Genomic DNA, 16,334 nt, shown 5'->3' with positions numbered 1-16,334 from the left:
CCCGGTTTTTCCCGTATTTTACACCAAGTCTACTTGAATTTTTATTCTTTATTGAAATCAAAGATTGAAATTATTTTTCAACTCATAAATTATTCTGTGATAATTACAATTATAAATGAGAATATTAATCTCCCACATTTGTCTTGAAGAACGTTTTGTTTTTCGAGGAATTCATTTTAATCCACTGCAATTTGCAGTAATTTTTCATTTCCCGCTATTGGGATTTTTCCGTAATTTCAACAATATTTGGCAACTTTTTTTGGATTTGGCGTTATTTTTGGCGATAATTGGCGCTGTCCCGTATTTTCCCGTATTTCTCTCGAGGAAATATGGTCACCCTAAGCTTGAAGCGATTTCTCGTATTTATATAGCAAAGTATAAAAATATGAAATATAATACGTCAGAAGGTTAGAAATGTTTCCTCTAAATTCTTTTTTCACCAGTTCGCATGTTATTTATCCCATTTACGTCGCATAGGTGCCAATGACTCCGATTTTTCAGCCTAATTAAACTTTTCCGGTCGGAAATCTAATTCTTCCGATTTTTTGTATCTTCATAGTAAAATCCCTAAAAGTTTTCAAATTGAGCTTTGTTCGAATGGAAAATCCCTAAAGAATGGAATGAATGGAGTTTGAATGGAAAGTTCTTTTTCAGTGCTTGCAATTTCAGGCTGACCCCGTTTTCTCAGGAAAACTATGGGGAAATCACGATTTCAAGTAGGAAAAAAAAGTTGTCGCCACAAATATGATACCAAAAGAAAGCGAAGTGGCTAATTATAGCTAAAAAAAAATAGGGATAGCGGAAAATGTGTCCCGGAAAAACGGGACTTACACATGGTCATATATTGGAATTTCAAAAAAAAGTGTCCGAGTTTTCCCTTTTATTTGTTTGACGTTTTCTTTGATGCGGAATGTGTCATCACGTGATAAACTACAGATTTTTCAAGTCCGTGAATTGGCACCTACGATGCCGGTCATGGCCCCCCACATCCTAAAAAAGCAGGGCCCCTAGACTAGAATCTTTTGCGGGGCCTCCCGACCATACTTTCACGGGCCCCTTTATGATGAATTTATATTGTGAAAAGCAAAAAAATGGTGAAAATCGTCCCGGGGCACCAACACTGGAGCCTTGTCAGCCCACCCCTTATGGGGGCCATGATGCCGGTTCACGAAAATTTTCACTCAAGTTCACAGTTCTGCGATGAGGAAAAAGGTTGAAGGATACTGAACAAATCTGTACAAGGCTCAGGCAGTTTTAGTGATAATAGGTGATTTTATCAATTGTCTTTCGTAATTCGACACTATAATTTTTCGAGAAGTCCCGTGTTTTTATCAGCGAATTTGTAGCCGGGTAAAGTTCGGGTAAAAGTCAAGAGACATTGGTAAAACCTAGGTCTTACCCAGGGCCGTCTTAAGAGCATAATCGGCTCCCATGCCAAGTGATTTTTCTGAGGTGCTACCCGGCAAATTCTCGAAAAATGCAAACTACTTTTCATTTTTCTGAAGCCCCGCTTCTCTTGAGGTGCCCGGGTGGCCCCATGCGTTAAGACGGCACTGGTCTTATCAATGAAACCAAATCTTTATCAGTCTTCGGGGTTTTATCTTAGTACAAGTTTCTAGCCCGCGAGGCGGAAATACCGCGGACTGAGAAGGTTGTGCACCCCTGCAGTATATTTTTTGGTGTCACACGTTTCCCTTCCATCCCTGGACCGAGTTCAAGTGACACTGAAATTTGATTCACCATGACACTCAGAATAAATGATTCAGGCAAATGGCAGACCTGCAACTATTATAAATACAAAGTTCCTTTTATTTACACGCCATCAACTGGAACAGGCAACGGAAAAGAAATGTTGTTGTTGTTGTCGTCAGGGATCGACGACCCGTCCGATGAACAATATGGCCCCGCTCCTCTTGTCGAGTATACAAAACAAGAAAGGATGGTCGGCCCTGAAAACGGGCATCGCCCTGGTAAAACCAGACCTCGCTGTCATGACGACGCCACTGACCGCGGCGGCCTCGGTACCTTGCTCGTGGACGTCGATCACGGCCTTGTGCTTTATCAGGGAGACGTGGAGGTCGCCTTCGGCGCTTATACCAGTCAGGTTGGCCCTGCCTTCGGAGAAGAGCTCGACGACACCCAGAGATCTCAGGTCGTCGTTGAGTTCACGCTCGTACTCCATGTGGAACTTCGGGATGATCGCCAGGACCCTCTCTCGGACGAAACTCGAGCGCACGTGGCACAGGAGACTGTTCGTCACCTCGAGTCCCGGGAAAGCGTTCTTGTCGACGGGTAGCATCAGGATCATGCTGATGTGGTCGCCCTTGTAGTCGATCTCCAAGAAACTGTATCCGGTCTGATGCCGGTCCTCGAAGTAATTGAATCTCCTCTGGGAGATCATGAACATTACGGGCTTCGAGCCACCACCCGTCCTGTAGAAGGGTCTGGGATGGGTCATGGACTCGTCGAAAGGTTCTTGCCAGAATCCCTTGAAGTAGATCGCGTTCAGCAAGACAAGTCTCGTGAGGGGGTGTAGTGGCCCTTCGAATAGGTGGTCTATTTTACCCTGGGTTTTCTCCTTCACCCACTCGTTGATTTCCCACACGGCTTCCACGCCGTCGAATATGAAGTCGGCGTCCCGGAGTTTGGCGGTGTAGATCGATTTCAGCTCCTTGATATAATTTGGACGAACGTCGAATCCGATCTGTTTGAACATGGCGTTTGCGACCAGCATGTTGAATTCGTCGGAGTGGTTCTCCAACGACCGCAGCTCGTCCTTGATGGCGTTGTGGACGACGTACGGGTCAAAGCCGGTCGTCCCGTTGCTTTGTCCGAATTGCAGGAGGCTGTCGTAACCGAGGGAGTGTTCCATCTCCTCTGCCGTCTTGCCACCCGCGCCAAGGTAAGCCATCCCCAGAGCAACTGATATGCAGAATGGAGAGAAGAAAATGTTCCCCTTGTCGTTGATGACGGAAATAACCCGACTGCTCAGTCCATTGACGACCTCGGAAATGGGACTTTGAAGAGTGTCGCATTCGTCTCGCCACTGTGACGCTACCTGCTGGCTGTCACTGGTCACAGCCGTGCACAAAATGGCAATGGCGAGGGCACAACAGCTGGCGTAGAGTGTGAATCCCAGCTTCATGTTGTATCTGCAATGAAAAATACATAACATTTTTTACGTAATTGAATATCAACAACGTTAACAATAATGGCAACACAGAAACTTTTAATCTTGACACATACCAAGTGGGGGGACTGAGAATTTCAGTATAACTTGGTGTGTTTTGAATTCAAAACGCGTTCTTCAGCTGCAGAAAGTTGCCGAGTTCGGAATGCTTAATAAATGGGAGAAATAAATCGCAGACCTGATGACAGCTAAGACGAAAATAAAAACTAATACAGAGACGGTATAATATTAACATAATTAAATCTAAAATTATATACAGGGTGTCCCGTAAGTGCTAGCACGGCCTTTATGTCATCAACAGTCCAGTCCGTCGTAGAGGTATGATACCAATTTAAAAAATGCGAAAATGGCGTTCAAAAGTTACTCTGAACCAGGTTTGAGAGTGAAATTACAGTGTGCCACAAACTAAAATAAAAAAAATCTAAATTATTATATGCTCCCCTTGTCCTCTAACTTCCAATTAAAAAGTTTTTGCCCTCTCTCTCCTGAGGCCAACAGAAAAAATTCCATGTTTCTAAGTGGAATATCGGACAAAACGCTCCATTCCCTCATTTATGCCAATAAATTGTCTTTTCGCCAATATCTGAACTCGGATACCTCAGTGAATATTGCACTTGGAAACTGGGAACTTTTCTGTTGGCATCAGGAGAGACAGTACAACTTGCTAACTGGAAGTTAGATGACGGGACGGGACGGGGGGCGGAGACAGTATAAAAATGTAGGATTTTTTTTATTTTGTTACACGCTGTATTTTCACTCTCAGAACTGGTACAGGGTAATTTTTGAACGCGTTTTGGTAATTTTTTTAAAATTGTAATCATAGCTATAAGACGGACGGTTGATGAGATAAAGGCCGCATTAGCACTTACAGGTAGGCTGACCATATTTCCTCGAGAGAATTACAAGAAATTGGAATTGAAAATACGGAAAAATACGGGACATCGCTAATTATCGCCAAGAACAACGCCAAAAGTGCACAAAGTTGCCAACTATAGCTGAAAGTACAGAAAAATGGAAATGGCGGGAAACGTTACTGCAAATTGCAGCGTATTAAAATGAATTCCACGAAATAAAACATTCAATAAGACAAATGCGGGAGATTAATATTCTTGTCTTGGCGTCATGTAGAAAACGTGAAAAACCGGGACACTTTTGCAAAAAAGTCCGGACGGCCAGAAAAAAAAAAGAAAACCGGGGCTGTCCCGGAATATACGGGACGTATGGTCACCCTACTTACAGGTCACAGCGGCTATATGAATTGGATGAAACGTTTAGCGGACCGGTGAAGGAAGAACCTGCCCAAGACCGGTGTTCTGTTTGCGGACTGGTGAGATTAAGTGAACAATGTCACGGGCCGGCTCATAAACAGCAGAAATAATTAGCAACAAGCGTAAAAAAAATAACAAGAGGAAAATTTCCTAACCTCTTCTAAGTTATATTTGTATCATGCGAGGAACATAGTTAAACTGATACACTGGTGCCACCTATCATATAAAAACAAAACTATTTGTCATAATTTTTCAAAGAGGATTGTGCTGTCATCTATCGAATAAAAACAAATTAATTCTTTTGATTCTTCAAGTAAAATTGATTTTTGGTTTTAAACCGGCGTGCAGCATGAAAAAATAGTATATACAGAGTATTATATCATTATATATATATATATATATATATATATATATATATATATATATATACAGTCGAATCCCGTTTTAACAAATACCGTTATAGCGAAAATCTAGTTTTAACGAACACTTTTCTAATACCCCAAATAAGTTTACATAGGAACAATGCTAGGTATACTGGAATTCCTTTATAACGAAATTTTTGTTTTAACGAAGTGATTCCTCCGGTCTCTTGGCGTTCGTTATAACGGGATTCGACTGCACTACACATTGTGTAAATGCACACCGGTTTAAGACCAAAAATCATTTATTAATTTTCCGGCAAACAAAAATACAGTAAAATTTTTAAAAAATTGATAATTATTATTATCGTTTGTGAATGTTGGTGATTAAGTTGCTAATTGTAATCATTTTACAGATCCGGGATAGATTAATTGAATAATTTTGAATTTTGGGTAATTCGGAAGTTTTTTTCCAGTGAGTTTGGACTTCGAATTAACCAAGTCGGACTGCATATAGTAATACAGTCCAAGCCGCTTATTGTAATCACATCGAGACTCTGTGTTTCTGATTACAATAACTATATACGATAAAAGTTTCGTTTGCAAGTGCAATGACCATACATCCCGTTTGGGTGAACGGGATGTTTGGTTAATGGGTATTATTAAAACGGGGCAACTGTTTTTGTTTCTCCACATAATTGGTTGCAAAATGTTCACAATCCTTCCATTTTTTTTATTCTTTTCTAAAACGGGACCTCCCCTTTTTTTCAGTTAGGGGCCGTTCGAGTATTACGTAAGCAGATTTTCAGCCATTTTTGACCCCCCCCCCCCGTCAGCAGCTTGGAATATTTCATATCTTCAAAAAGGGGTGGTTGATGACGTAAGCAATCTTCAAACCCCCCCCTCCCCGTCATCAAAAGTCAGCAAATCCGAAACACCCTCCCCCTTCCTCGATGCTGACGTAATACTTGAATGACCCCTTATGCTGAAATTTTGCATTTTTGTTAACCAGCCATGTGAAGCGTTAGAATGAAACTACCTAATGCATATATCATTAATTACGACATTTTTTAATGTACACGTACGTTTCACCCCCGCGGAACCCCCAACGAATCGGTACATGCGGGAATGTGCGTGTACGTGTAGTGAAACCTGACGTGAAGATTTTTGTTTCTCTGTAATGCTTGTTATGTGTAGTGCTGCCATCTGCCACCAGTTTTTCTAACTATGAGTGAAGTGTTATGATCGAATGATTTATCGTTGTAGGACTGTTGCTCTCTGTGGCGAGACTTTTTAACGGGGAGATCGGCTCGCATTTGCGCCTTGAAGTTGGGAACCACAGAAAACCAACTTCAGCCGACCACCACTGTGGGGTTCGAACCCGGATCCTCGCATCGCGAGTCCGTCACTATAACCACCACGGCGGATTTACATCCATATCAATGACAACCCTTCTCCACCCACCTGTATCGCTAACGTGACAATATCTTTTTACAGTATCTTCAGCTGGCTCTGTAGAAATGGTTGTGCCCTTTAGAGCACGCACATTGTTGCCAGAGGTTAATCCAACCCGAGGTGACTGTTTCTCTCTTGGGAGCTGCCACAGCTCTAGTGACGACAGTAATGTCATCCTAAACATGCACAACTTAAATTTTGTAAACGAGACATGAATGATAACGATAATCTCATAACGATAACTTACAAGGGGGGAAAAAAATTAAGTTTGGTTATACTTAGCTTCAGAAAAAAAAAAACTTCCCACGGAAAAACAAAAAAAATTGATAGTATTATCCGAAGTCCCGATATAAGCGAATTTTTTCTCATGTTAGTGGCCGTTCAAGTATTACGTCAACATTTTGGTCTCCTTTTCTTTATCAGCAAAATTTCGTCAGCTCTATCCTTTACCTCCTAACACATATTGGGATCAGAGACGACGCGCTGGGGGGGGGGGGGGGGTTGAATCAAAAATTCATTTTCTTAATGTAGAAATATTTTAAAAAAATTTAAAATTTCCGAAGAAAATACTTTTATGTGTGTGTGTTATTATAATCAATTTCTACCGATTTCAGTGCTATTTGTAGGCTATGAACTATAAATTTCTTTAGAGGAGATTCCTATTTTTAGATCACTCAAGTAGGCCCGTGGTACATCACGGCACAGTTCCAGGACACTTAAGTGGTCCATGGCAGATTTAGAGATCCCCTTGAGTGATATGTGGCGCAGTTTTAGAGGCACTTCTACATCACTCAAGTTATCCGCGGCACATTCTCAGACTACTTAAGTGGTCCACGACAAAATTACGGATCACTTGATGATTGGCGCGCGGAACAGTTCCAGAGCACAGAGCGGCCCGCAACACATTTCTAGAACACTTCAGCGGGCCGGACACATTTCCGGATCACTTGAAGGATCCGCGGGAGGGAGAATGTTAGTTCAGGTGCCCAATAACCAGCGAAAGGGTTTTTCCTCGTTTTTGACACAACTAGCAAAATGCCATTAAGAATGTTTCATATTTTTATAGAAAGAGTTGTTATTATGACGCAAGCATCATTCAAAGCCCTCCCCCCCCCCGCCTCGTCATCAAAAGTCAACATCCCCTACCCCTCCCAATCGATGTTGACGTAATACTTGAATGACCCCGCACGGTATTGGTCCGTTCCTAGCAAAAGTGATAACAATTCCCGACTGAGATGATATTATCCGTGATTCTAATAAGCGGCGTCGACTCTATTAGCCATTTCATAGGCAGAGCTCGATCGGATTTTGAAAGCTTTAAACAATCGTGTGTTTATAGATACAGCAAAAGAATCTCACCTTGTTTCAAGGCTGGAAGTAAAAAAAATGGCCGCCGACTATCTCATATTTTTCCCGTATTTGTATTTTTGTTTCGATAACACTGAACACAAAATGTTAATAACGATAATAGTAACACAGATGGCGTTCCATTCCGACCATTGTCTATCATTTAATGGCATCGTGACCGGTTTTCTTTTTGTTATGGTTGCCAAAACATCGCTCAAAAAAGACGGAAATAGGAAATGTGATAATTATCCTAGAAAGAGGAAGTGACGTCACAGCAGACGGAGGCCAAAACGGATGTGCACCTTCCTCCAGTGTAAAAACCCACAAGCTCGTATCTTTATTAAATAAAGGCATTTTTTTATTTTACATTATGAACAACATGAACTGAACATGAAGTTTCAACGGTTTTGGCATGGCATACTGCAGGGGTGGACAACCTCTGGCCCGCGGGTCAAATACGACCCGCCAAGAAGTTCCATCCGGCCCGCGGAAGATTTTCTGGTAGAAAAGTATCAATACACGCAGCACGATATATATACAGGGTGTCCCATCAAAATCGCTCAAACTCTACACAGCCAGATTCCTCGCTTGGAATACATAAAAAATGTCCGAAGATCTGTACCCGTAGTTTTTGAGAAAAATGCGGAAGAAAAGTGTGACGTCATATCCGGTGTAAGGAAAAAAAAGCCTTTATTGGAAACATGAACATCGGTATTTGATTATGTTTACATAAGCCTCGATATGCACGGTGTGGACATTTTGAATATCTTCCCCCTCTGTAAACATATGCAAATACCGATGTTCATGTATCCAATAAAGTTCCCCCCCCCCTGCACCGGATATGACGTCATGCTTTTCTTTCGCGTTTTTCTCGAAAACTACGGGTCGTATAGGTACAGTTCTTCGGGCATTTTTCATGTATTACATGCAAGGAATCTGGCCGTGCTGAGTTTAGGCGGTCTTGGTGGGGGACAAACTGTATAGGCTAATCATAAAAATTCGAGATTCATACAGCATACTGTTAATTATACCTAAAAAATTGTCAAAAGCAAGTAAAGTTCCTAATTATAGCAAAAAATTGCCATATTCAAGTAAAGTTGCTGGTCACAGAAAGAAAATTGTAATAGGGTAGTAAATTTGCCAATTGCAGCCATAAAATGTCAAATGCAAGTATCAACTGACCGCAAGATATTATTAGGAAACATATTTTCTGGATTTTATGCCGGGGTGAACCAACATCACCTATAGAACAAGGCCCTCCGCACGAAGCTCGTGACGTCACTGAAGGCCATTTCACCTATTGCCATTGGACATAACAAGCAGGCTGACGCATGCGATATCTTTAACAACTTTTTTTGCAGTATATCCGATGGCAATACGAGAAATGGCAAATACCTGTTTTCCTAGAATTAATCAATTATTGCCACAAAAATTTTCAAATGCAAGTAGAGCTATCAACTATCCCCAAAAAATTGTCAGAGGCAAGTGGAGTTGCCAATTCTAGCAAAACATTGCGAAAGTAAAGTAATTCAACAAAAAATGTATATGTTTGACAAATGTGTGGAATGAATTCAATTTCAACGACCATAATTAAAGTCATATACAGTAAAACCCCTGTTAACGGACACTCCTCAGATGCGGTCACCCGTCTTTTACGGCCAAATAATGATTTCCAGTTGTAAAAATTATACTTGCGAACGAGACTTTTTTGGATATAGTTATCATTTGGTTATTATTATCAAAAACTTGGAGTCCCGATGTATTATGAATACTCTGTGTATTTACGCTTCACTAATTTAATAGTTCAACAAATTTCAAACAAGAATCGGTGAGAAAACGGGACAAATGTATGGGAAAAAATCAGAACAACGAAAAATTACAGGAATGTCCCGTAATACGGGATACGAGTGGTCCATTAAATTGTTCCGAACATTTTACTGGTCCTTGTTTTTAGAAAGGTTGAGAAACACTGATTTAAAATGGCTTTAACTAAGAATTTGGCGAAATATTTCGCGGACCGACACCAGTCCGTGAATTGAACCAGCGATTGAAGGACCTTGCTCTAAAATAATAGTCTCCAATACAGAGAAAACTCATTTACAAAGTATGTATTTCAATCCCCTGATTAACGGTCACCCCCTCTTTTACGGACGAATTTTTTTCGTCCCGTCGGTGCCCGCAAACGAGAGATTTTACTGTATTAATTTATAAGAAATGAAAATGAACTTAATTCTTGATTTCATGAAGTCAATTTAGTCCTCGTTGAAAATAAGGGGAGAGAAACGGGGCAATTAATAACGAAATTGGGGCTGTCAAAATAACGGGAATGTCTCGTAAAATACGGGTCATATGACTAACCCTCCAATTTTCTGGCCCCGTAATATAGCAGACGGACTGAAAAGGTTGCGTATCTCCGACGTGACTGTATATGGCCATCGTCGTTATGCACAGCTGTTTCAAGAGCGTGTCAATGCAGCCAAAATAATGGGTTGAGGACAGTTTGTTTAGCCTGGATGGCTGTTTATCGTTTCAAATCATTTATGTGTTACAAGGATACTTTTTGAAAACCCGACCGGCACGAATACCGTTCGGGTTCCGAGTATTACCTCTATTAGTTATCCTTTTTTGATATGAGTTATGTGTCACATTATCTGTATCATCCAGAGCTGGACAAATATATTGCCCGACATGCCTTGCGAGTGTGAAAACTTTGATCGGGCGTGTATTTTTTTTGGCTAAAATGACCCGGACATGTAAAAAAAAAAAATAAACGTTTTTATTTTTCACATCAGTAATGACGCAAGGGGGTTCCAGTACACATGCTTGAAATTCCACAGAATTCATTAGGCGTTCATGATGAAACGTATAGTCCGTGTGTATGGCATAGTTTCTCAACCTTTTTTGTCCCATCGCCACCTTCTTCAGAAATTTTTTTCTCCCATCGTCCCCAACGCGATCTAACCCATAAGATCCTATGTTATATTACCCGTAGCTTCTACCGCCCCCCTGGAACATTCCATCGCTCCTAAGGGGGCGTTAACGCCCACGTTGAGAATCACTGGTGTATGGTGAGCTATACTTACGGTCTTGACACTAGAACGATGGGAATTTCGAACTACCTAGAACAGGGGTGGCCAACCCCTGTTCTGGTAGGGGTTGGCCACCGTAGGGGTATCCTTGTAATTTTTGAAATTATTGATGTGGCAGGAAACCCCCCCCCCCCCACTAAATTTCCATATTTATGCAGTTAAATCGGCAATTTTAATACTGATTTCTATGAGGATCACCCTTTTCCTGACCCTCAAAGCGATGATGGTGATGATTATGACGTCTATTCAAAAAGCCTCATTACTGAGAGTATTGAAAATGTGGCAAACCATTATAAAGGCATAAACTATTATACATGACTGACAGCATTAAAGAAGCGACAAACCATTGTAAAGACATAAACACGTCTGAAACTCATCGCTAGGAAACCACGGTAACCAAAGTAAACGTTCGGAAAGTGATTGTTGAGGCCCGAAAACCATTGTTGCCCCACGGTTTTTTGGCCATTTGGGGCATTTGCCCTGGTCTGACGAAATTTTAAAGTAGCCTATCGTTCAAGTCGGGTCCCATTTGGTATATATGAAAAATTTGGCGACGATCGATCTAAAATTGTAGATTTGTATAGAGAACATACACACACACACACAGACAGAAAATCAATTTTATATATATAGATCTATGAATTCTTGGGGGGGGGGGAATCTAAGCCCTTTTATGAAGTTTATTGGGAAGGGGGAGGCCATCAGGTCCGGTTTCTATGCCCAAGATAAGAAACTTCTACCGATATACGCACATACACAATCCGCATTGCAAAAAAATCAAATTTATTACTCAAAAATAAAAACAATATAGAACTCAAAAGACTACTACTGCTACTACTAAACCGAACATGTACCTCGTACACATTCCTCTTCGGAATTGCTAACGAATCGGCACATGCCGGAATGTGTGTTCTGAGTGTAAACTTGGCCCCAACGTATTTATGTTGTCGAGTTGCGCTTGTTTTGTGTTCATGCTGCCATCTGGCTTCCATTTTCTGAAGTAAGGATGGAAATGCTTGAATTTTCATGTTTTGTGAGTATCGTGTTGTAGGCCTGCATGCTCTATGCTGAGAGAGTAGCCCAGATTGATAAGATACTCGCCTAAAATACCAAGGGGCCATTCAAGTATTACGTAAGCAGATTTTTAGTCATTTCTCACCCGTCCCCGTCCCCCTTGTCAGCAAAAGTCCGCAGAACACCGACAACCCCCCCCCCCCCAGCAAAATTTCGTCACAAGCTGAGAATATTTCATATCTTCAAAAAGGGTGGTTGATGATGTAAGCAACCTTCAAAGCCTCCCCCCCCTCGCCCCCTTGTCATCAAAAGTCAGCAAATCTCGATGCTGACGTAATACTTGAATGACCCCCAAAGGATTTTTAGAGGGGTCTCGCGCGAGTTCGATACCCGATTCGTTCTCGTTAGAAAACTTAAAAAAAGCGAGGAATCTGGCTGTGCAGAGTTTGGGCGATTTTGATGGGACACCCTGCATATTTATCGTGCTGCGTGTATTGATACTTTTCTACCAGAAAATCTTCCGCGGGCCGGATGGAACTTCTTGGCGGGTCGTATTTGACCCGCGGGCCAGAGGTTGTCCACACCTGACACAAGAGTACAACAAAAAACTTGACCACAGCAAAAAAAATTGCTACCGCAGGGTGTCCCCCATCGAGGGGTTAGCGCACCAACTTCTCGACGAGTATAAAAAAACAAGCCGGCCGTTCGGAATCGGTAATAAGTTGCAGGCCCCGGTCTAATCACAGCCCTCGTGTGCAGAAAATGACCGTGGTGCGACGAAAATGATTAATGATTATTATGCCGGGGTGAACGTGGAAAGTGTTATTCTCTCCATCGGAAATCAAACCCAGGACCTTATGCATACCGGGCATGCGCACTGACCATTGAGAGACGATCCAAAAAAAAAAAAAAAAACTCTCTGTACTATAATGGGGTCTCTTGCATACCGGGCAAGTGCACTGATCGTTATACCTCAGGGGAAGACGATCCTTCTTTTTTTTCATATTCACCTCGGCATAATACCAGATAGCCTATTGGTGTTATGGGTCATGGCTGAGCGAAAAACCTTAGATCCCGTTGCATCTAAGGTGCGTTCCCCACTGGTGCGATGCAACTCGACACACCGATTGGTTAAAAACCTACTACTACTTAATCGTACATGCAGCTCGCACACATTTCTCTGTGAGTGAAGCGCAATGATTGAATAATTGTACCGCTTTAGGCCTCTGTTGCTCTCTCTCTCTCTCTCTCTCTGTGGCGTGTGTTTTTAACGGGGAGATCGGCTCGCATTTGCGCCTCAAAGTTGGGAACTACAGAAAGCCAATTTCATCTGACCACCATTGTAGTGACGGTGGGGGGTTCGAACCCCAGGAAATTTGGGTTAAAAACATGAATTTCAGATTGTTTAACCAATCCGCGTTAACGCTTTGACTTAACAGAGTCGGGAACTCTCTGTCACACTCTCCCCGACTAGACCGCTCACTCTGTCAGTCACACACACACACACCACTCACTAGTGAATTTTCCATCGATGAATTGTTGGTCGGTGAATTTTCCTAGCGGTGAATTGCAGAGATTTATGTGTAACTTTCGCGTTGCTTCTGTGACATAAAGCACTGCATTAACTTCCATTAGATTTCTCTGTTTGGTTTTTACTATTGGTGTTATGAACAATTTGTTTTCACATGAATAGAAATTTCAAGAGCATTCTTCTTACCCCCCCCCCCTCCCGCAATAATACAGCTTTCGAATCGTTTAGTGGAGTGATTCTCAACCTATGGTCCACGACGAGGACATAGGTGGTCCGCGCAGGCAGGCTTGATTCATCCGTTGTAATTGATATTAGTTTATGTCCATATGGATTCAAATAAAATTATACCTTCATACTTAGGTTCAGGAGAATGCAGGGAATATCGATCCTAAATAAGGGAATATCACTGGGCTGACCATATTTGCTCGAGAAAAATACGTGAAATTAGGTTTTGAAATACGGGAAAATACGGGACAGAGCCAATAATCGCCAAAAATGATGCTAAAAGTAAGCTCGAGTAAAAGTAATGATGCCAAAGTCGCTAACTCATGCTAAAATCACCGAAAAGTCGCCAATCGAGGAAAATGAAGAGCCACTTCTCACAAATTGCAAATGAATTAAAATGAAAAACAATACAAAATGTGAGATGAATATTAATGAATACTCTTATATGTAGTCCTGATTGTCGCAATATAATTTCTGAGTTGGGAAGATAATTTTATTCGTTGATTCGATGAATAAAATGAAGAATAAAAAGTCGTCGGTGAAAATACGTGAAAAACCGGGACATTTTTGCAAACAAGTCGGGAATAGAACCAATTATGTAGGAAAGAAAAACAGAGTTGTATCCCGTTTTACCAATACCAGTTGACCATACATCCCGTTCGACCGAAGCGGGGTTATATGGTAATAGAACTTACTTACTCACCGAAAAACGACGACCCAGTCCATATTCCGAAGAATTTCTAACCGATAGGTCACCGCCGGGGGTAAAAAAGAGTATGGCCGAGGCAGGAAGAGTCAAGATGATGTGAACAATCAAAGTATCGAAAAAGCCACATAACAGTTAAAAGCAAGAGCTGCAGGAAGAAAAAAAAAATTTACATTGCTTACAAAATTGGGTATGCATGACATTACATCTGGCACTACTGGAAAGGGGGAAAAATACGTGACATACTGTATATAAAAACTACATTGAGAAAAGATGCAATTGTGTGCCTGCGCAAGGAATAGAAAATTAGCGGCTAGGGAGAAGAGTTCACACGCAGGTCCGTTGCATTTCAACACAATATCATGAAAATATATGAATAAGCAATCAACGTACAAACTATATGAACACGCAAACAGCAAGGGGAAGCGTTATGCACTTCCTAGTTCGTCAGATGTGGGCTGTGAATAAAACGATGCACAGTTATAGGAGAGAATACATGTACGCGAAGCGTCTCAAAATTACACAAAGTGAGAAACGGGCGTGATAAAAATGTGAATACAATGGTAATAGCACTTGCGAACGAGACGTTTCGGATATAGTTATCATTTGGTTATTATTATCAAAAACTCCAGTTGCGAGCACGCTAAGCGGCGTCGACTGTATTATGAGAACTGTGTATTTACGCTTCACCAATTTAATAGTTCAACAAATTCAAACAAGAATCGGTGAGAAAACCGAACAAATGTATATAAAAAAAAAATCAGAACAACGAAAATTGTCCCGTAATACGGGACACGAGTGTGGTCTATGAAATTATTCCAAACATTTTACTGCTACTTATTTTCAGAAAGGTTGAGGAAACACCGATTTAGAGTGGCTTTAACTAAGAATTTGGCGAAATGTGTCTCGCGGACCGGCACCAGTCCGTGGACCAGCGATTGAAGAACACATACTTGCTTCTAAAACAAGTCTCCAAGACAGAGAAAACCCATTTTACGACATAATCACGATGTACCCGTCTCGGAAATCACTATACCATCCCCAAATAATCATACACGACAATAAAATTTTTATCCATTCCGGATGCTGATATTAATGATAATACGTGGATTAAAAAAACCCCACTTGGATGGAAAGCTCCTAAACGCGCATCAAACCTTATTATATTGCATCCGAACGTGCCATCACTGACAAAAAAAAACCCGCTTTGCATATTGTATGGAGCCCATCGATGGCCACCCGCATTTAGTAGAAAAAAGTCATTAATTCAGTGCTAACCAAGGTAAGTCAATGACATCTCCTTGATGTCTCTCCCCATTGTCAGCAATTCAACAAAACAGTATTGCAATAACGAAACGACGGCTCGCGTGTGTGTGTGTGTATGCGGCGGTTTTAGATCGATCGACGCATTGCGTACGCACAATCCAAACATTGTAGCAACCCACTTGTAACAAGGCCATCGCGATGACATGTTGCAATAATTTGCCCACAGAAGAGAAAGAGAGAGAGAAGAAAAAAATGTCGTGACGTTTTTTTAACGATGCGTTTTTCACGTAATAACGCAATAGAAGAGTGGAAAAAGGTCAGGAATATGATGATCGAAACGGTTTTTTTTTTTCACAGAAATCAAATGTTTTGTAATATTTTTATTTTGAAGCCGGCATTGAATTGAATGGATGAGTTTTTGAAGATAGCAAAGGTGGAGGCGGCGGAGGATTATATTTAGGTACATGGTGTGCGGCAACACATCATGGCTTCCCTCTTTTTCTCCTTTGTCCTCGGTTATGTATGGACGGATCTATAGATATTGACTATATATATAGTGTCAGGTGTATGACTGAGGCAGTTGAGAGTCCGTCTGAATATTAACTACATCTTTTCGTTTTGGTATCTGGTAAGTAAAGTTTCTGTATACTGTTACGAGTCTAGTTTGTTATTTCATGCATAAGCAGAGCTCCTCATCGCGAGACGAATTGAATATTTCAGTGGACCCACTTTTAATTAATGTTATATACAGTGAAACACCTCGATAAAACGATATTCTGTGGACCAAGAAAAATATATCGCTGTATCGAAAGTCAACTTTATTCTTACGTGTGATCAAATTTATGCTTCTGTTGCCATCTTTTCTGCATCGGATTTTTTTTTTT

General features: G+C 41.2%; 2 protein-coding genes across 4 annotated transcripts in view; one reads left to right on the top strand and one right to left on the bottom strand.

The window, feature by feature from the left end:
- Nucleotides 1-1,788: 1,788 nt before the first annotated feature.
- Nucleotides 1,789-16,334, bottom strand: part of LOC149070245 (iripin-3-like) — a 17,801-nt gene continuing 3,255 nt past the window's right edge. The window contains exons 2-3 of one of the 3 annotated variants that reach the window (XM_089250132.1): nt 14,182-14,332; nt 1,789-3,152 (exon numbers count right to left, since the gene is read on the bottom strand). In XM_089250132.1, coding sequence (XP_089106258.1) covers nt 1,868-3,152; nt 14,182-14,204 — 1,308 coding nt within the window. In that variant the 5' untranslated portion in view covers nt 14,205-14,332 and the 3' untranslated portion in view covers nt 1,789-1,867. Of the gene's footprint in view, nt 3,153-7,631; nt 7,791-14,181; nt 14,333-16,334 lie in introns of those variants that run through there. The other 2 variants (XM_089250134.1, XM_089250133.1) reach the window with 2 other exon arrangements.
- Nucleotides 15,939-16,334, top strand: part of LOC149070244 (intracellular coagulation inhibitor 2-like) — a 13,941-nt gene continuing 13,545 nt past the window's right edge. Inside the window, exon 1 of the mRNA XM_089250135.1 lies at nt 15,939-16,078. The gene's annotated coding sequence lies outside the window, so the exon portion shown is untranslated. The remainder of the gene's footprint in view (nt 16,079-16,334) is intronic.

The sequence above is a fragment of the Pholcus phalangioides genome, unplaced genomic scaffold (assembly GCF_987345545.1).
Source record: "Pholcus phalangioides strain wild (caught in Gottingen) unplaced genomic scaffold, Ppha-v1.0 ptg000022l_1, whole genome shotgun sequence".
NCBI classification, from domain to species: Eukaryota; Metazoa; Arthropoda; class Arachnida; order Araneae; family Pholcidae; genus Pholcus; species Pholcus phalangioides.
Note: the sequence above shows the minus strand (reverse complement) of the source record. Positions and strands in the feature narration are given on the sequence as shown.